Source organism: Podospora pseudoanserina, chromosome 3, assembly GCF_035222485.1.
Source record: "Podospora pseudoanserina strain CBS 124.78 chromosome 3, whole genome shotgun sequence".
Classification (NCBI taxonomy): Eukaryota; Fungi; Ascomycota; class Sordariomycetes; order Sordariales; family Podosporaceae; genus Podospora; species Podospora pseudoanserina.
Window position 1 is genome coordinate 2,766,999 of NC_085922.1, and position 17,898 is coordinate 2,784,896.

The following is a 17,898-nucleotide window of genomic DNA, read 5'->3' on the forward strand; positions in this document are numbered from 1 at the left end:
CCGGCAATGACGCTAGCAGCCCGGCAGCTTATCTCTTATCAGTTCCCCATGTCACCATGACCAGACAGGCATCATACCCAATTGAACCACAAGTACGATTATATGTTCATAGAATCACCCTATATACAAGAGATGGACATAACTGTACCAATCCTGCTGGCAACTTCAACCCACTTCGTACGTCAGCATGAAGCTGAGGAGGAAGCAGCACAATGAGTATCGCCCAAAGAGGCCCTCAAGATGACCAACAGGACTGCCGCATCGCAAAGCCAAACATGAACAGGACAAGACGCCCAAATTCGGCCAGCTATTGCCACGCTTGATCTCTGCACACAGACTAGTAAGCTACAGCATGGAAGAGCAGCTGTGGAAACTTAAGAGTGTGCAGTACTCCGTACAGGTGGGGGGGTCTCTAGGGGGACTGAGGAGAACTGGGAGCTTCTAGAACTCGAACAATCACTGTTGGCCACAATCACCTATCCTTTCTTGACTCATCGGTCTCACCGTCTTCGTCATCTTCGTCATCTTCGGGCTCCGTTCCTTGGACATCCACAACACGGTCGCTGAGCTTCTCAAGAAACTTTGCGCTGAAATGACTGACGGCATGCCAGGTTGCCTGATGATGATCGGTCAGTATTGTCGACTCGGGGAGAGGAGAGAGGAAGATGTCACTTACTGCTAAGAATGTAACAACCCCAACAACCACAACAAACCAACTGATGCCCTCTGTCCCACCTCTTCTTCTGCGACGACCACCGCCAACTCGGATATTGAAAATCTGAAATGGCGAGATGGCCAACATTGACTTGATAAAACCCAATAGGCCAAGGGACAGGAAACCCTTGACAAAGTGCATATACCAATTGTCTGACTCCAATTCCTCGACGAGTGGCTGCACCGGTATGTCGAACTCTTCGTCAAACTCCCCCAATAAAGTTCCGGCGATGGTACCCAGAGGGTCGGCGCCATATCTGATGATGGGGTCGGCAATGAATCCAAGTATGAAGACTGTGATCATCATCACCAAGATTGTGATGGCTGCCCGTAGCGCCTTGCTTGACAGCCATCGGCTCCATCTCAAGCGCTCCATACGATACTCGAACTTGCAAGTGGGACATCGCCAGTAATTCCTCTCCGACATTGGCGCAGCATTTCTCCAGGCCTGGAGGCAACCCTCGTGAACATATTTCTGAGAGCCTTTGCAGTTGCATGGGCTCATGAGCCGACCCAGCTCGGGATCCTCGGAAACATATCGTACACGAGCTTTTGACGCAAAGACCCGCCCGGCGACGGTATCGTCGAGCTCGGTAGATGGTTGCACGACTTCCAAACATATCCGGCAAGTACGTGGTTTGTAACGCGGCTGTGGTGGTTCTGCTGGTGTCGGTTCTGGCGCCGTGCCGGTAGGTGCATCCGTGGCAGGTGCCCGAGGTGTTGTGGTCCAATTGCTATCTTGGTGCGGATGCTCAGGAGATGAAGCACGTACTTCATCGGGCCATGACCATTGCTGTCCCAAAGATTCAGTAGCCATGTTGTCTGTGTGTCGTCCAAGTATAGTCCTGTAATCAAAATGTGGACATGCGGTCATCAAAAAAGAACATGGCGGGGAAATGTTTAAATAGGCGTATGGAAGGGAAGCTGAGAGGAAGCTTGGGGAAGTGCTCGGAACTGTAATCGTAAAAGCAGCCAGGTGGTCTCAGAACTGCGCCAACTGCCGGTGGCATGGGCAATTCCACCCCGAAAAGACGCTCATGATGGAGGAACTCTCACATCTCTCGTCGGGTCCAAGCGGTCTCAAAGACAGTTTGTTCTTACCTTTTGCCCATTGGCCATGAGGCGATTTCCGAGGCTCCTTGCGAACTGCAGAGAGAAGAACCAAAGGGAAAGTTCTTCACCATCGGTGGGAAACTTTTTTATGTTTCAACCCACCACTTCCCTAATCAGCTTAGCCCGTCTGTGGACACCACCAGGTCCCAGGCTTCTGCTTGCCCCACCTTCAGCCAATGAGGAGGAAGTGGCCCAAGCTCTCTCTCTTGCTGTGGCAGGCTGTCGGTGCTGGGCCTGTCGAACGCGCAACTTCACCGTGCCTGGGGGAGCTTTGGACGACCGACATCAGCAGCCTTGCAACGCCAACTTGGGAACCACATTCGAAGACGATCTCCCTCGCAACGACCACGCACCAGCCTCTACTACCCAACCCCATTCCATAGTCTCTCCAAGCCGGCACCATGGCGGACAGATACTCCTTCTCTCTTACAACATTCTCTCCCAGGTAAGTTGGGTTGCTTGGCTGCTGGAAGCTCTGAACATGGGACATCGCTGACATTGCAATAGCGGCAAGCTGGTACAGATCGGTTCGTCGCCCACTGGTTCCTGTCTTGCGACAAGAAGGTCATAGTCTACAAAGACGAACAGCCATTTCTAACACATCCTAGAATATGCCCTCAACGCCGTCAACCAAGGTGTAACAGCCCTAGGCATCAAGGGTGAGCTCCTGCCCCTCCCCACCATTACCAACGCCCACCGTCGACAAACATCCCACCATCCTCCGTCACATCGTACACCATATTGAAACCTATGACTGACATATGCTACTTCTTTACAGCCACGAACGGCATCGTCCTCGCTACAGAAAAGAAATCCTCCTCCCCCCTCGCCGACCCCTCGTCCCTCTCCAAAATCAGCCTCATCACCCCCAACATCGGCATGGTCTACTCGGGCATGGGCCCCGACTACCGAGTCCTCGTCGACCGCGCCCGCAAAGTCTCCCACACGGGCTACAAGCGCATCTACAATGAATACCCCCCCACCCGCATCCTAGTCCAAGACGTCGCCCGCGTCATGCAAGAAGCCACACAATCCGGTGGTGTCCGTCCCTACGGTGTCTCTCTCCTCATTGCCGGTTGGGATGAGGGTATCCTCCCAGAGGAGGAGATTGAGGCGAAGGAGGGCGAGGAGGGCAAGAAGCTGAGCGGGAAGACGGGTGGTATCTTGAAGGGCGGGCCGATGTTGTATCAGGTCGATCCCTCGGGGAGTTACTTTCCTTGGAAGGCGACGGCGATTGGGAAGAGTGCGACGACGGCGAAGACATTTTTGGAGAAGAGGTACACGGAGGGGTTGGAGCTGGAGGATGCGGTGCATATTGCGCTTTTGACGTTGAAGGAGACGATTGAGGGGGAGATGAATGGGGAGACTATTGAGATTGGTGGGTTTTGTTGCTGTTGTTATGATGCATCAAGAGTATTTACTGACATTTGCGACAATAGGTATCGTCGGACCCCCAGCAGACCACCTCCTCGGCGTCGAGGGCGTCGAAGGGGCGGTGGGACCCCGCTTCCGGAAGCTCACCCCCCAGGAGATTGAGGATTATCTCACGAATCTATGATTTGGGGGATAGTTTTGTGTTGTTTTTTCTCTCTTGACGACGATGAATGATATGGGAGCGCGTTCTTCTCGAGGTGCTTCTCTGCGGGGCATGTTTGTACACTAGACAGGACAAGGAAGAAAACAAGGAACAATACAAGCCATAGAACAGCTGTCATGTGATTCACTTTCATTACTAACATTGGTGATGTCAAGGCTGGACAACAACAAATGAATTTCTTTCTCCCGCCCAAACCCCCTTTATTTTCTTTTTGTCGTGATCAAACTCCCCCTTTAGTCTTGTCCATTCTGTGACTAGTTTTGTTTCTCTGCCTAAACCGAGTTGGCCAGAGGAGTTGTCTCCCCGTCCCCAGATTTCGCCGTCGGTGGTTAGGACTAGGACGTGTGACTGGCCGACTGCTACGTCTTTGATATCTTTTTCGCTGTCATCGCCCATTACGACGGGTTCGGGAGAGTCGGGGATGTCAGGGTACCAGGTTGAGCAGCGGCTTGGGTGGCCCCAGAGGTAGAGGTCGTGGCCGGCTGTTAGGGCTGCTACCAAGTAGCCTGAGGGAGAGGAGGAGAGTTTCGTTACTGGGCCTGTGGGGAGGTAGGAGAGGTCGGGGATGGGATGGGGGTGATGGGGGGTTGGGAGGGGGAACAAGGGCGGGAGAGGAGGGGGGGGTAGCGGGGTCGCCCCAGGAGAGGACGTGGGATTCTGGGGGGGGAGAAAGGGCGAGGAAACCGGTTGCGTAGGGGCTTATTTGGGAAAGGTGAAGGGCGGGGTAGGAGATGGGTTGGGAGGAGGGGGAGAGGAGGGTGGTGAGGGAGGGGTATTGGAGGGGGTGGGGGTTTGTTGGGTGGGTTGGTACTGGTATTTGTTAGAACTGGAGTGGAGGGGAAGGGGAAGGGGATAGTACGGACCTACTACTATGTCGTTGGAGGCTTCGGCGAAGTGGTGGTAGTGGTCTGGGTACGAGGTTGAGAGTTGTTGGTGGAGTTTTGGGACCAGGCCGGCTGTATAGGTTGGTGAGAAGGGGGTGGTGGTTGTGTAGACTGGAGTGGTTAGTTAGGGGTGGGTGTTCAAGGGGCTGGGTTTGGGAGGCTTACCTAGAGTATATGATGGAAATGGACGGATATAGTCTATGTCCTTGTCCTCGAGAAGGCAAGTGAAAGTGAAGATGTCGTCTGGTTGTTGGTCTTTTTTGGTGGTGTCAAAGTCTAATTGGCTCCAGGCGTTGAGGCCTGTTGCATAGAGTGACATGGTAATTATGATGTTTGGAACTTTTATGTATGATAACTGCTGGCCTGTATAAAAAACCATTCAACGGCAAGAAACAACCTGGAATGCTTGCCTTGTGCGAGGTAACTAACTTACTTGTACCTGCCCATCCAGTTGGTGTAAGCAGACCAATGAGGAAGGCGCGCATCCACTAAACCTCGTGATCCCCACCTCATGCAGATGGCTTGCCAAGCAGCTGCAGCCTCACTTCAGCATTGCCGGCAGTAGGCCTCATCGACACGTTTGTGCATGGTTTCAAGTATATATATAAAAGGATCCCAATTTGATTTCCTGGCGCAGGATGGACCTCCTGTTCTGACGACACTCTGGTCTCAACATCACTGCTCCATCTGCCCTGTCCAGCCAACTGACCATGCTCAGCGAGGTCACAACTGGTCGGTCATCATTCACTCGAGATATATGAATGGGCAAGATCCAAGCGGTATGTTCTCACCAGTGCATTGCTGTGTGGGCCTCCACACATCAGTACTACCACCCTTTGACCTTAGTGAGGCCTGCGGTGGCTTACCCACACTCCAGTTTGTTTCGTCCCAACCTGTTCCGCCGCTGCTTTGGAAGATGGGGACGAAAAGGCCATAGAAATTTCTTCTTTGCTTTAAAAGGCTATCAGAGTTTTTTACTTCCGCCACTTTGCTCGGAAGACCATTCACGCTACAAATCCTTTTTCTGTTTACGCTCAACGCCGGCTATGGAGTCAAAGGATACTAGGAACATGATGGCAGATGAGCCCAAGGCATCCTCTTCTGATGAAGATGGACTTCAAGGGGTGGAAGAGGCCCTGCAGGCGGAGGCATTGGCAGAGAATATCTACCAACTATCCTCGGACACTGAAGACACAAGTGGAACTGAGACGCCCCCTAAAGTCAAAACCTCTCCTGAGGTGATCATGACCGCGAGAGCATACCAAGTCGAAATGTTTCAGGAGAGTCTACAGCGGAACATCATCGTTGCAGTAAGACACCTCAGAATGTGATGGTTATGGGTGAAACTGACGCGGATATACCTACAGATGGACACAGGAAGTGGAAAAACTCAAGTGTGAGTTGAGCTTCGTGATTCAGTCTTGCGGAAATTGCTGACTTTTTACGTAGGGCGATACTTCGAATTCAGGAAGAGCTCGGAAGGAGCCCCAAGGTAGGTTGTTCACGAAGCCGATAATGTGGTCGAATAAAACTGACGAGATATTTAGCTTATCTGGTTCCTTGCTCCTACCGTTCAGCTTGCCGCCCAACAGTTTGAGGTCATCGAAAAACAGATACCAGGAGTTCAGTCAAGGTTCATCTGCGGCGCGGACAATGTTCAGGCCTGGAAGTATAAGACCGGTGTTTGGCAGGCGGTCCTCACCAATGTCCGGATCGTTGTGTCTACGTACCAGATCTTGTTTGATGCTGCCGTAGCACACGCTTTTGTGCCCTTGGAATCCATTAGTCTTCTCGTCATCGATGAAGGTGAGTTTTCCTTGTCCATTTCGTTAATCATGGTTCAAGACTGATAAGGTGCAGCCCATAACTGTGTCGGCATGAATCCTGTGGCTAGACTCATGAGAGAGTCGTACGCCAAGCTGAAGCAGGAGGGGAAACCAGTCCCTCACATTCTGGGTCTCACGGCTAGCCCTTTGATGAGGTCCAATCTCGCTGGTATAGAAACACTCGAGCAGACCCTTGATGCAATCTGCAGGACGCCCTGTAGGCACCGCGACGAGCTTATGGCTCAGGTGAACCGCCCAGAAATGAAAGCATTCATATACGGAGACCTTCCTGAACCTCAAAATGCCATCCTATCGTCTTCAAACATGACCAGGCTCATCGACACCTTACGACAGATGGATATTACGGCCGATCCTCACATCATACGACTCCGTGAGGAGAACACGGAGCGTAGTCGCGAGGCTCTGAAAAGCGCCATCATGTCTCGCAATACTCAGTCACAGAAACAGATGAAGGCGTTGTTTGCAAGAGCAAGAGAGATGAGGATGAACCTAGGACCGTGGGCGGCGGAATATTACATCAACAGAGTTGTCACTGAGTTTCTCAAAGTTGGCAGTCCACCCGCCCCATCGGTTAACAACCTTTGGGATGAGGAAAAGGCCTATCTGTCGGCTACACTTCAGGGTATTAAACCTGAAGCACCGCCGAGCCTTCCAGATAACCTCTCCCGCAAAGTTCAAGCCTTGCTACAAATTCTCGCCTCCCATAAAGGCAACCCCGTGGGAATCGTTTTCGTCACGGAGAGGGCAACTGCTTCGGTCCTTTCGCATGTTCTCTCGGTACATCCCGTTCTTGAGTCTCGCTACTCCGTGGAGTCTATGGTTGGCACATCAAAACTTCCTGGGGGCAAGCACGGTTTTCTCGATCTCACCACGAAAGAGGACATTGAGTCTCTGCACCGGTTCAGAAAGGGCAAGGTCAACTTGCTGGTGGCTACAAGCGTTCTCGAGGAAGGCATAGATGTACCCGTGTGCAACTTGGTCATCTGCTTTGACAAGCCCAGCAACCTCAAGTCGTTCATCCAGAGACGAGGGAGGGCTCGTATGAACGAGTCGGAACTCTGGGTTCTTTTCAAAGATGATCAGGACCAGTCTCTGGAGGAGTGGAAGGAGCTCGAGCAGGAGATGAAGCGCAAATACGAAGACGAATTACGGGAAATAGCAGGGCTTGAGCAGATGGAACAATCCGAGGCGGATGATTATCCCAAGATGACAGACCCAACAACAGGGGCACAGATGACCATCCACGACGCAAAGCAACATCTCGATCATTTCTGCTCAACCTTGTCCACCAGGAAGTTTGTCAACTGGGCGCCGTTTTACATTATTCACGATCTGGAGGGAAACCCCATCGACGCTCGCAAACCCGGCCTTCGGGCCGCCACTGTGAACTTGCCCGTCTCACTGTCCCCAAGTTTGCGTCGTGCAGAAAGCCTGCGGGCTTGGCCCTCGGAGGCTTTTGCTTGCAAAGACGCCGCTTTCCAGGCTTACAAGAAGCTCTACGAGGCGGGTTTGATCGACAAGAACATGCTGCCTGCCAGAACAACGCCTGGCTTGGTGGAAGTTGGAAAAACGGAGGGGATCACCACTGTTGAGGTGCAATATAATCCCTGGCTGGAGGTATCAAAGGCTTGGGAGAGCAGTACTAAGCTGTACAGTCGGCGTGTGACAATATCCAGCGAGGACGGCACACATTGGGCACAGCTGGACCTTTCGCTTCCAATCCCCGTTCCTTTGATAAGAGATCAAGTCATTCATTCGGAGCGCAAAACATCGTGGACTATATCCATGGGGACTGCTCATGAGAGAAAATATGACAAGGACAATCGAGATCACACTTATGGTTTGCTCGCGATGGCCTACGGACATCGGTTTCCGATAGAGAAGAAACAATATCCCATCCGTCTTTTCTCGCCAGAGGACGAGATTACTATTGACCGCATGGCCGCATTGGAATTCAACCGCGACTCTCTCGCCAACTGTTCTCAGTCTTACCTCATCCGGGATGTTGACAGCGCCAACCACCCCTATTTCTTTAGGGAGTGGCTTCCAAAGAAGCCTCCCATGAACATGATCAAGTCCGTGTTTAAGGGGTTCGAGGAGGCCCCAGAGGACGTCCCTTATGTGTCTGTGCAGGCGTTCCCCAAGAGGGCAGGTCAATTCCGCAAGTTACCCGATGCTTTCATTCACCAGCTACCCAGCGGGAAGCCTTACCCGCGAGTGATTCTTGCGAGTCAGGTCAAAGTCGACAAGATCCCAACTGTGTTTGCCCATGTCGGTCTGATGCTTCCCGCTCTTACGGCTGCAGTGGGTGACTATCTTGTTGCCAGAGACCTGCTGGATGGGTCGCTGCAAACGACCGGGATCACGGATCTGGATCTGGTGGTCACGGCCATCACAGCATCGGGGGCGAGGAGGTCAATTGACTATGAAAGAATTGAGTTTCTGGGAGATTCCATTCTCAAGTTTTGCACAACTATCAACTGCTCGGCACAGTGTAAGTTTACTTGCCCCTTTGATTTCTAGAACAGTGGCTGACCGCGGTTCAAGACCTTCACTTCCCAGAAGGCTTCCTCTCGGCGACCAAAGACAAGATCGTCTCCAACTACCGTCTCTGCAAAGCTGCCATAGATTTCGGGCTCGCCCGCTACATCATCAACACTGCCTACACGACAGACAAGTGGCGACCCGTGTTTGTGGAAGATTACCTCGAGCGCACCGACAACCCTTCTTCCGATGGACCGAAAACCAGGGAGATGCCGACCAAAACCCTCGCCGATGTGGTAGAAGCCTTGATCGGCGCCTCCCACATCAGCGGCGGTATCAACAAAGCCCTCGCTTGTATTTCTCTGTTTCTCCCCGAGGCCAAATGGCAGAGCATCGACCACGGCCGCCAGGTCCTCTACGACGAAGCCCCCGACGACGAGCCCCTCCCTCCTAACATGCACCTTCTGGAGAAACTGATCGGGTATACTTTCAAGAAAAAGTCCCTCCTCATCGAGGCAATGACCCATCCCTCTTTCAACGTGCAAGATACCCGCGCCTCCCTCGACAGGCTAGAATTTCTTGGCGACGCGATACTAGACTACCTCGTTGTCGAATCCCTCTTCTCCCTCCGCGAACCACTGACCGGTCTCCCCCTCGAAAACTCCAAGCTCCACCTTTTACGCACCGCCCTTGTCAACGCCGACATTTTGGGGTTTTTGGTGATGGAGTGGGCCATCGAAGAGGAAAGATACAACGCTGAAGTCATCCTCCCTGATCCCACTTCCAACCCATACCTCTCCCCCTCACGACGAACTTCTAGTTCAAGCACTAACCCCCCAGAGATCAACCTCATCAGCACCACGGCCAAATTCCCGCTGTGGTCATTCCTGCGGTACACCTCGCCCGAAATGGGCGAGCACATCCTCTCTACCCAATCCCGGCATTCTTTTCTCCGGGACGAAATCCGTCACGCCCTCGACCGCGGCAAAAAATACCCCTGGTCCGCGCTTACAAGACTTCAAGCCCAAAAGTTTTATGGCGATGTTTTTGAGAGCTTGATGGGAGCTGTCTGGGTTGATAGTGGGGATTTGGAAGAGTGCAGGGGGTTGATGGAACGAATTGGGATCATGGGGGTGATGGAGAGGTTGGTGAGGGAGGGGGTGCACTGTTTGCATCCGAAGGAGGAGTTGGGGCTTTTGGCGGCGGGAAGGGCGGTGGAGTATAGGGTTGAGGAGAACGAGGAAGGGCAGTGGGAGTGTGCTGTTGTTTGGGCGGAGACGGGGAGGAGGTGGTTAGGGTTGGGGGTGCGAGGAAGGGGAGGAGGCTAGGGTTAGGGGGGCTGATGCTGCGGTTGGGGTGTTGAAGGCGGAGAAGGAGGTAAGGGAACAGGAGAAGAGGAGGGTGATGTTGGAGAACTTGGGAAAGGATGTGGTTGTTGATGCGTGAGGGAGGGGTAGACTGGGTGTCTCTAATGGGGATGATTCGGGCAGCGAAGGGGGTTGGTATCAGCGGGAATCTCTCTACATCTGTGTTTTTGATGTTTCTTTTTTGTTTCTCTGCTTGGATATTGCCTATTTCTTGTTCTGCATATTTTTTCTCTCTTGGATGACGATTGCCGCAAAATATCTGTTTCATAGCGCTGGCTTGGATAAAGCGCGAGATACCCACAGAGCTCATTGTTTGAATACCCTGCCAGTGTGCGGTATATTTTAAACAAATATACCTTGCGCTGACCGGGTTTTGAGGGGTTAGCTGTATGGATAGTTGTGTTTTTACTGAGCAGCGCTAGACAGGTAGAGAGCTGATTTGGATATTGAGTGTGGGTTTGGAGGTTGGTTAGATTCAACATATCCGGACATCTGGGATCACGAAGGAGGACTTGAATGAAATTGTCGTCTGGAGATATCTTTTGTTGAGTAGATTGCTTCAATTTTCCAATTTTCAGTAGGCTGATGAACTGTTATTCGGGTTGCAGTCGAGCTGTTGGGTTAGAGTAGAGATTCAACATGACGTGTAAGTCGGCATAAAGCTCAAAAAGCTGGCCTTGGTACGGGATACCCAACGGATATCACGGCATTCTTCTTGACCACTTAGCCCATCCCGCAGCGAATGCAAGTCCCACTCCCAAACTTAAATACTTGCAAGGCAATATTCTACAGTCTTGGATGACGTTTACCCTACCTCGCTCGGGAAGTCCCATCATCAAAGACGTATGCACTATATCCGAACCGAACCGAACCATCATCCTATGATGTAGGTGAGCAACTAACTTAGCTTCCCCGAAAGGTGAGAGAGGTGAGCGATGATGATGCGGCCCGCGCATCCGCTCGGCGGCAGCGCCCGCCTCTTCAATCAAGCTTTGTTGGAGGAGGATCAAAAAAACTGGGAAGAAAGCCGATTGCGTTATCGCTCAGGCCGGGGCCATGTATTGTCTTGTTGCTAGCTATCCTCTCCAGAACGATGCATTGGACTAGGAATCTTGGTGGCTAGGCGAGTGTATGGTCGGAAGGATCACGACCATAAAGTCCCTGAACCTTGTTTGTCGACAATATATTGGGCCGTCCTGACCAGTGGGAATCTCGCCGAGTTTCTACACCACCCGGCTCTCTCATGCAAATGCGGGCGGGATCTTTTGGAGGGGTGGTGGAGAGGGCACAGTTTGGCAGGTGTCTTCGACTCCCTGCCGTACGAAGTACTCTGACGACACAAGCTGGGATTGGCAGACCTTGGAGCTATTGCGTGGGGGTACAGCCAGACTGGGCGGGGCTGGGGAGGACTATTCTTGTTTGGGGATGGTGCATCTATGGCAACACGAACTTCAGGTTCGAAAGGCGGTTGGTTACACGAGTTGGGAGGTGGGTGTGATTGGTTGGTGTCGGAATGTTTCGAGCCGCGATTGCGTGGACTTTTCTTTGGGGGGGAATGAGGACTATTTGCATTGCTGGGAGAAGAGCGATTGATAGACGTTGGTGATGAAGCTTGGCTAGAGATAGCTCACGATATATTTTTCTTGGTAGGTAAGCGTATCCCTGCAAATCCCGTTGGAGTTTGGTTTGACAGGGGGATCGAGATCTCGCCGGGGGGTTGCTGCAGCCGAACCATGGCAGACGACAAAACCAAAGCTCCACATGCGATATCGCGATATGGCAGGTGTGTGTATTTGTGTGTCTGTGGAAGAAAACAGAATCAGGTAACCCGTGTTGTTGGTGTTTGTGATAGCCCAGTTTGATGGGCCATGTTGTATCTGTCACACCTCCCAGTAGTCCTCATCATTATAGTCGTGTTGGTTTTATTATCTTTGACCCTTTCCCCGCCATGTTTTGTGTGTGTGTTCTCTCATCTCTTCCACCACACCACACTCTCCAGTCACTCGTTTTGACGATAAGGCCAGGAATTCTCAGCTGAGGACAAGGACGGGACCGCTTCCGGGGAGCACCTGAAGGCAAACGGAGACCCGGCGGTGAACACACAGCAGCTCTTGACGGATACGGGGCCACTCGCTTTTTATTCCTCTTATGATATCGATTCTGCCGGATTGGGTGACTTGGTAGGAAAGAAGGGAACAACAACAGGAATACGAATTAACCGCCACCAATTCGACAAAAAAAACGAGCACACTCGTTCTTTCCCTTGAGGGTCAGTCCGACTTTGACCGTTTGATCAACCCACCACTCGCACCTGCCCTCCCTCCCAGCACTGTGGTTCTGTGGTCTGCACGGGTGTGTGGTGTGTTTGCAACGGTCGCGTCTTCTCCCGTTCGTTTGCAGCTTTGAACCTCTGGTTCAAGCCCGTTATCAGATCACCCCAAGCAACACCACAAAACACCCACCAACAAAAATAAATTATTTTTTGTTTTGAGTATTCTCTCTGCAGAGATATCTCAAAAACAGGAATTTGACCAGTATCTTGTCGACATTGATTATTGCGAAACTTGGCAACAAAAATCTTATCCACCTCTTGGCGATCTCCTGACAAGCACTGAAAAATGAAGCTTTCTTGGCCTGCCGCGATTGCGGCGCTGGCCGTTGCCACAACCGTTGAAGCCATTGGCCCTATTTCTTCTGTCGGGAACAAGCTTTTTACTCCGGATGGGAAGCAGTTTTTTGTCAAGGGTATGTTTTTTTCCACATTCTGCTGATCAAATTGGACTTTTTGGCTAATTTTGGGGGGTTGGTTGTAGGCATTGCTTATCAGTTGTCGCCAGGTAAGATTTTGGCATTTGCGCGACTTGGACAATCCACACAAGAACATGGCAGCTAACATCAAACCACAACAGACGACCCCCTGATTGACACTGAGCAGTGCAAGCGGGATGTTGAGCTTATGAAGGAGTTGGGTCCCAACACCATTAGGGTCTACCATGTTGACGCGGACAAGAACCACGACGGCTGCATGAAGGCTTTCAATGATGCTGGGATTACGGCTTTGATTGATTTGGATACGTTTGATACGTACATTGAGCCTGTACGAACTCCCCTCTGCCCTTCAGTTCATCAGACTTGAAATACTAACACCCGAGTAGGCCAAACCCGCCTGGACCAAACGGATGCACGACCGCTACGCCGAGGTCATGGACGCCTTCATCAAGTACGACAACGTCCTGGGCTTCTTCGTCGGCAACGAAATCATTTCCACCGAAGCCCACTCCCAGGCGGCCCCCTTCATCAAGGCGGCTGTTCGCGACATGAAAGCCCACCGTGGCGCCAAAAACTACCGCGAGGTCCCCATCGGGTACTCGGCGGCTGACATTGCCGAGCTTCGCCCAATGCTCCAAGACTATTTGACATGCGGCGGAAACTCGTCCGAGAATGTCGACTTCTTCGCGTTGAATAGCTACGAGTGGTGCGACCCTTCCACCTACGAGACTTCTGGCTACGAGAACTTGCAGAAGCAGGCCAAGGACTTCCCGGTGCCCATATTTTTTAGTGAGACAGGGTGCAACGTTCCCGGCCCGAGGCTGTTTGACGACCAGCTTGCCATTTTTGGGCCAAAGATGAGGAATGATTGGTCGGGCGCGATTGTTTATGAGTGGATTCAGGAGGAGAATAGGTATGGGTTGATTCAGTATGAGAATCCGACCAAGGAGGAGGATGTGGTGAATGGTGTGGTGAGGAGTGGGACGCCGAAGCCGGTGCAGCCTGATTTTGACAATTTGAAGGAGAAGTGGGAGCAGGTTGGGCAGCCGACGGGGGTGGTGAAGGACAGTTATGATGCTAAGCATGTCTCGGTCAGGCCTTGCCCGGAGGCGACGCAGGGGGGGTGGTTGGTGAAGGGGAATGTCAAGTTGCCGGCGGTGGGTGAGACGTTTACGGGGACGTATGAGAGTGTGCCTAGTGCTACTGTTGCTCCTACGACTGCTGGAGGGGATGAGGGGACGGGCACAGCTGCCAATCCGGCCAGTGAGACGCAGAATCCCGCTGCGCCGACCAAGGTTGTGTTTAGGGGGATGGTGGCGGGGTTGGTGGGAGTGATGTTGTTTTTTACGGTGTGGTTTTAGAGAGACGGGGGTGGTGTTTACTTCTTTCTTCTTCTTTTACTGTTCTTACAAGAAAAGTTGGTGGCTTTAAACTGGGTAGGTATCTCAAAGCATGGGGCATATGGTTGTCATGGTACTAGGTCGGGCATTGGGCTGGGGAAAATGGTTGGGCGGACGGGAGAGGGGGAAACGGAGGCGTTTGAGGGTTTGTGATATACTTTTTTTTTTCACTTCTAGTGTGAAGGCATGATGAGATGTGGGTGTATCCTTGCATGCATGGGCTTTTCTTTCTTCATTGTTTTATTTTATTTTTTATGAGATAATGTTGGGTTAATGAGGGAATGGGGTTTCCGAGATGACTGAATTGATGTGGGATACACGAGGAAGGTTTGTGATCATGGCGGGTCGTCGTCGGGAACAAGCATAATGTTAACGTCGAGATGTGGGTGATATGAAGATGATGGACAGGCTACATGTTGTACATATTAGAGAATACACAGCAGGAAGGGGGGTACGTGAGATCCCGTTGTAGTACTTAATCTACTTTCGATTTGTGTGTGAGATTCAAATAAAATTGAGGGTGTTCCCAGTAAATTTTAGAGGTGGACGGGTTGTGGCATGGTAAGAGGTTGTTGTTGTGGTTGGGTGATAGAGGAGAGACGTTGTCCAAGGAAAAGATGGGATGATGGTGGTGTGAGGTTTGTGGGTTTTGTCATACAGGATCAAGCGGGCTAGGCTTGAGGTAGCGATGGTTGAGAGGCTGTTGTTACTACACCGTCACGCTTATCTTTGGTGTATTGGTAGCTAACTACCTAATTAGAAGAGATTTCTTGCCGGGATGAACAACACCGCCACTGTCAGACCAGATGACGAGATGCCGGCCCAGAGTATCGACAGGAAGATGATTCGGTCTTGCAGGACGATCAGAGGTTTGCTTTCTACCGGGACTGCGGTGGTGAAGGTCTTTTTCTTCCAGCTCTGTTGTCGGTATTGCTCCTCCCAGGTGGTATTTTGCTCTCTGTCTCTTGCGTCGACGCCTGTCGGGGTAAATGGGGCTGTGGAACTGGTGCTGGTGCTGGTCGTGTCCATCCTCTCATGCCCCCTTTTCTCATTCTTGTCGGTCGAGGGCGAGTGGAAGAGTGGAAGGGAGGTTTGCTCCCAAGGGCGAAGTTGGCGTTTTTGTTGAAAGTGGAGGTATACATCCAGCCCTTTGATAGAGGCGAATAACCCAGTAAGCCCGGGCCAGAAGAATAGCAACCCGAGGACTCGTAGGTAGGAGGATTGCTTTGAGAGGATCAACACCATCTCGACGATGAGCCCTAGTAGCGCGAGGATGGCGCAGATTACACCCGTGAAGACAAGCCGAGCAGTGTTTGCGTTGGTAATCGAGTGGCGGATGAAAGCTGGATGAAGTAGGTTTCTTAGTGTCGACTCGACTGACATGAATGCTGGAAGTAGGGCGGTAGGGTGGGTTGTATGCTGCACCGCACGTATGCACTGCTCTCTGTCGTGCTGTGATAGACATTTCAACGTCTCGGGAGAGGAGAGGAAGAGCTTTATTATGCGGGAGAGTTCGGGGTGGTTGGGTTGGATGGTGACTACTCTTGTCAGTTCAAATTTCACAGGAAAAAAAGGGCAGCGGTTGGAAGGTTACATGGCTGCCAACTACACCCTCTCATCGACTCGGTCGGGCTCAAAATCCCACTTATAGAAGACGACGGCGTCCTCGGTTGCCCCGAAACAACAACCGACACAGCGCTCGCTGTTGTAACAGTAGAAGAAGCTGAACTCGACCGGCTTCTTGACATATCACCTTCCTTCTCGGGCTGCTCGTCAGAATGAGGGGAACTGATGTCCATAACTGCGAGCACCTTCTCCATCCTCAAGCTCCTGGCCCGTTTGTGGCTGTAAGTGATAAACCTTGCTGCTCTTGGGCCTTCGGTGGCTTTTTCTGGGTCCCATGCTGGGGATAGGGCTTTTTGGCGAGGGAGAAGTTGGGACCAGCGTTGGACGTAGTCCCAGTACCAGAGGAAGAAGTGGAGGATTTCGGGGGAGTGGGAGGAGTGGGTTAGGTAGAGTGTGAAGTCGGGGAGGGAGCAGGGCTGGGATCGGGTGTTAGTGGTGGCGATGATAGGGGGGAAAGGGGTGGCTTACGGAGGCTGTTTGGTTCTTGACTACATTTTCGAAGGAGAGCTCTTTGGGGATCTTGGGGGAAGGGGTTGTTGGTTGGGGGAGCTGGTTTGCTTCAAAGTCCGCCATATTAAGAGGATGTTTGTGATTCAAGTTGGAACGAGAACGGTCTTGGACAGTGCCTGTCAGGGAGGTGGTGGTAGAAACATCAAAAGGTGGTCGAGCATGAGAGATCGATGAGATGTTTAGACACTCATGGGACCTGGTCTAGACTAATATGAAAAAGCCAAAGTCGTCCAGAAATGGATCAGACGAGCTTCATCCAAAGACGGGAAACCACACATTTTAGTAACCTGTTCCATGTTCTGCTTAAGGCATCTAGAATAGCACTCTTAAGACGACAAACTTGGTCCACCAATCACGGTACTCTACAAGCCTCATAAGCCTCGCCCAGAAGTGCTCAATCGTGCGTTGCGGCGGCCCAAGGGATCGAGGCCGTCGATGTATCTGGAGGCGAGCAGATCAAGGGGCGCTGACGAAATCTCTCTTGCAACCGCAAGCCCTCCCCAAATCGACAAAAAGGTCTGATCGTGCTCAAAACCAGGGGTGAGGGAGATCAATGCCGCGTGCCTTGTGGCGGAGGCTAAAGCATGTCATGTAAGTAACGACTTTCCCGATCGGGAAACTGATCCTTCGACAGCTCGCTTTTGGAATCCGGGGAAGGTAACTACTTCGGTCGGTCAGGGGCTCGTTCGTCGCCCTGCGGTCCGTTACCCGCCAGATCTACTAAAAAAAAGAAAGGGAAAAGGCACAGTACCGCTGCCGGGTCGGTTGTTGAGTCGGTGACTTGGCTCGCGGTCCCGTTAGTCTCGCGTTTCAGATCTTCGATAGGCGGGATGTCTAAAACCAAACTTGGAATTTATTCCAGGAATGATAAGGATAAACTTGTTGATTGTCAATGCCTTCAAGTGATCTTCCTGGGTAAACAAAAAACCATAAAGTTCGTGGTTTCGATTGCTGATGATGTTTGGTGGGAGTTGTTGGTGGTGAGTAAGATCTGTCAGACCTGGTGTAAGGCGACCAAAGCATCGTCAGCATCATCCTTATGCAAGCTTCCTAAACAATGGGAGTCTTTAAAGTGAGGCTCTTCTGCCGCATGCAACCCTCCCATCGCTAGTGATGGAACACCCTCCGTCTCATCGGAATTACAGTTACCTCGCTGGCCCCCAAATCCGGGTTGCATTCTGAGTGCCGACGGCCCTCGAAGCCTTTAGCGACATCTTATACCGGGCTATACGTCGAACAATTTTTTTTTTTTTTTTTTGCATAAATTTCCGAGGGAGCGGTACAGTCGAAGGCCCCTTGTTACTTGCTGTTGACCCTATGTTGGGAACGAAGTATCATCGACACACGGAGCCGTAGATCATCATCACCCCTGGGCTGGCTTATCTCGAATGTTTGTGGGACACGTCAAGTGGTCTTTTGGACTTCTTCATGATAACCCGTTACGCCGTGGACAAATAAATGGAGACGTCTATTGCGAACGAGACCTTGTGGTGTCGTCGATGGGCGTGACAAGTGCATCGGCGAGATGTACCCGTAAGCTTTCTTTCAGAGGTCCAGTAGCTTCGGTCACCTCATCATCTATACACC

At 51.8% G+C, this 17,898-nt stretch overlaps 6 protein-coding genes across 6 annotated transcripts; 3 read left to right on the forward strand and 3 right to left on the reverse strand.

Annotated features, from left to right (window-relative positions):
* Positions 1–18: 18 nt before the first annotated feature.
* On the reverse strand, positions 19–1,928 carry QC764_307940 (uncharacterized protein). The gene is made up of 2 exons (XM_062945903.1): positions 677–1,928; positions 19–616 (listed from the first exon to the last, which is right to left on the reverse strand). Exons 1-2 carry the CDS (start codon positions 1,586–1,588, stop codon positions 473–475), a joined length of 1,056 nt encoding a protein of 351 aa, XP_062801943.1. The 5' UTR covers positions 1,589–1,928; the 3' UTR covers positions 19–472.
* Positions 1,760–3,535, forward strand: PRE8 (Proteasome subunit alpha type-2). Its single transcript, XM_062945904.1, has 5 exons — positions 1,760–2,272; positions 2,335–2,354; positions 2,436–2,486; positions 2,606–3,205; positions 3,267–3,535. The coding sequence occupies exons 1-5, from the start codon at positions 2,229–2,231 to the stop codon at positions 3,383–3,385; spliced, it is 834 nt and encodes a 277-aa protein (XP_062801944.1). The 5' UTR covers positions 1,760–2,228; the 3' UTR covers positions 3,386–3,535.
* Positions 3,536–3,574: 39 nt separating this feature from the next.
* QC764_307960 (uncharacterized protein) lies at positions 3,575–4,711 on the reverse strand (the record flags this gene model as incomplete). Its single annotated transcript, XM_062945905.1, has 4 exons — positions 4,474–4,711; positions 4,288–4,419; positions 4,109–4,234; positions 3,575–3,957 (listed from the first exon to the last, which is right to left on the reverse strand). Exons 1-4 carry the CDS (start codon positions 4,685–4,687, stop codon positions 3,575–3,577), a joined length of 855 nt encoding a protein of 284 aa, XP_062801945.1. The 5' UTR covers positions 4,688–4,711.
* A 172-nt stretch (positions 4,712–4,883) lies between these two features.
* Positions 4,884–10,085, forward strand: DCL2 (Dicer-like protein 2; the record flags this gene model as incomplete). The annotated part of the gene is given in 8 exon segments (XM_062945906.1): positions 4,884–5,087; positions 5,103–5,618; positions 5,676–5,704; positions 5,758–5,800; positions 5,856–6,114; positions 6,169–8,649; positions 8,703–9,943; positions 9,951–10,085. Coding segments are annotated over 8 exon segments (4,722 nt in total). The 5' UTR covers positions 4,884–5,069.
* A 1,493-nt stretch (positions 10,086–11,578) lies between these two features.
* Positions 11,579–14,626, forward strand: QC764_307980 (uncharacterized protein). The gene is made up of 4 exons (XM_062945907.1): positions 11,579–12,751; positions 12,820–12,843; positions 12,916–13,103; positions 13,162–14,626. The coding sequence occupies exons 1-4, from the start codon at positions 12,625–12,627 to the stop codon at positions 14,134–14,136; spliced, it is 1,314 nt and encodes a 437-aa protein (XP_062801947.1). The 5' UTR covers positions 11,579–12,624; the 3' UTR covers positions 14,137–14,626.
* On the reverse strand, positions 14,624–16,778 carry QC764_307990 (uncharacterized protein). The gene is made up of 3 exons (XM_062945908.1): positions 16,270–16,778; positions 15,770–16,217; positions 14,624–15,713 (listed from the first exon to the last, which is right to left on the reverse strand). The coding sequence occupies exons 1-3, from the start codon at positions 16,372–16,374 to the stop codon at positions 14,932–14,934; spliced, it is 1,335 nt and encodes a 444-aa protein (XP_062801948.1). The 5' UTR covers positions 16,375–16,778; the 3' UTR covers positions 14,624–14,931.
* Between the last annotated feature and the right edge of the window lie 1,120 nt (positions 16,779–17,898).

Coding starts and splice junctions, on each gene's coding strand:
- QC764_307940 (XM_062945903.1), bottom strand. CDS start 1,588: ATGACCGCATGTCCACATTTTGATTACAGGACTATACTTGGACGACAC. Junction 617..676: donor GGGTTGTTACATTCTTAGCA/GTAAGTGACATC, acceptor GATCATCATCAG/GCAACCTGGCATGCCGTCAG.
- PRE8 (XM_062945904.1), top strand. CDS start 2,229: ATGGCGGACAGATACTCCTTCTCTCTTACAACATTCTCTCCCAG. Junction 2,355..2,435: donor CGGCAAGCTGGTACAGATCG/GTTCGTCGCCCA, acceptor AACACATCCTAG/AATATGCCCTCAACGCCGTC. Junction 3,206..3,266: donor TGGGGAGACTATTGAGATTG/GTGGGTTTTGTT, acceptor TTGCGACAATAG/GTATCGTCGGACCCCCAGCA.
- QC764_307980 (XM_062945907.1), top strand. CDS start 12,625: ATGAAGCTTTCTTGGCCTGCCGCGATTGCGGCGCTGGCCGTTGCCACA. Junction 12,844..12,915: donor TGCTTATCAGTTGTCGCCAG/GTAAGATTTTGG, acceptor AAACCACAACAG/ACGACCCCCTGATTGACACT. Junction 13,104..13,161: donor TTGATACGTACATTGAGCCT/GTACGAACTCCC, acceptor ACACCCGAGTAG/GCCAAACCCGCCTGGACCAA.
- QC764_307990 (XM_062945908.1), bottom strand. CDS start 16,374: ATGGCGGACTTTGAAGCAAACCAGCTCCCCCAACCAACAACCCCTTCC. Junction 16,218..16,269: donor TCAAGAACCAAACAGCCTCC/GTAAGCCACCCC, acceptor ACCCGATCCCAG/CCCTGCTCCCTCCCCGACTT. Junction 15,714..15,769: donor AGGGTGTAGTTGGCAGCCAT/GTAACCTTCCAA, acceptor TGACAAGAGTAG/TCACCATCCAACCCAACCAC.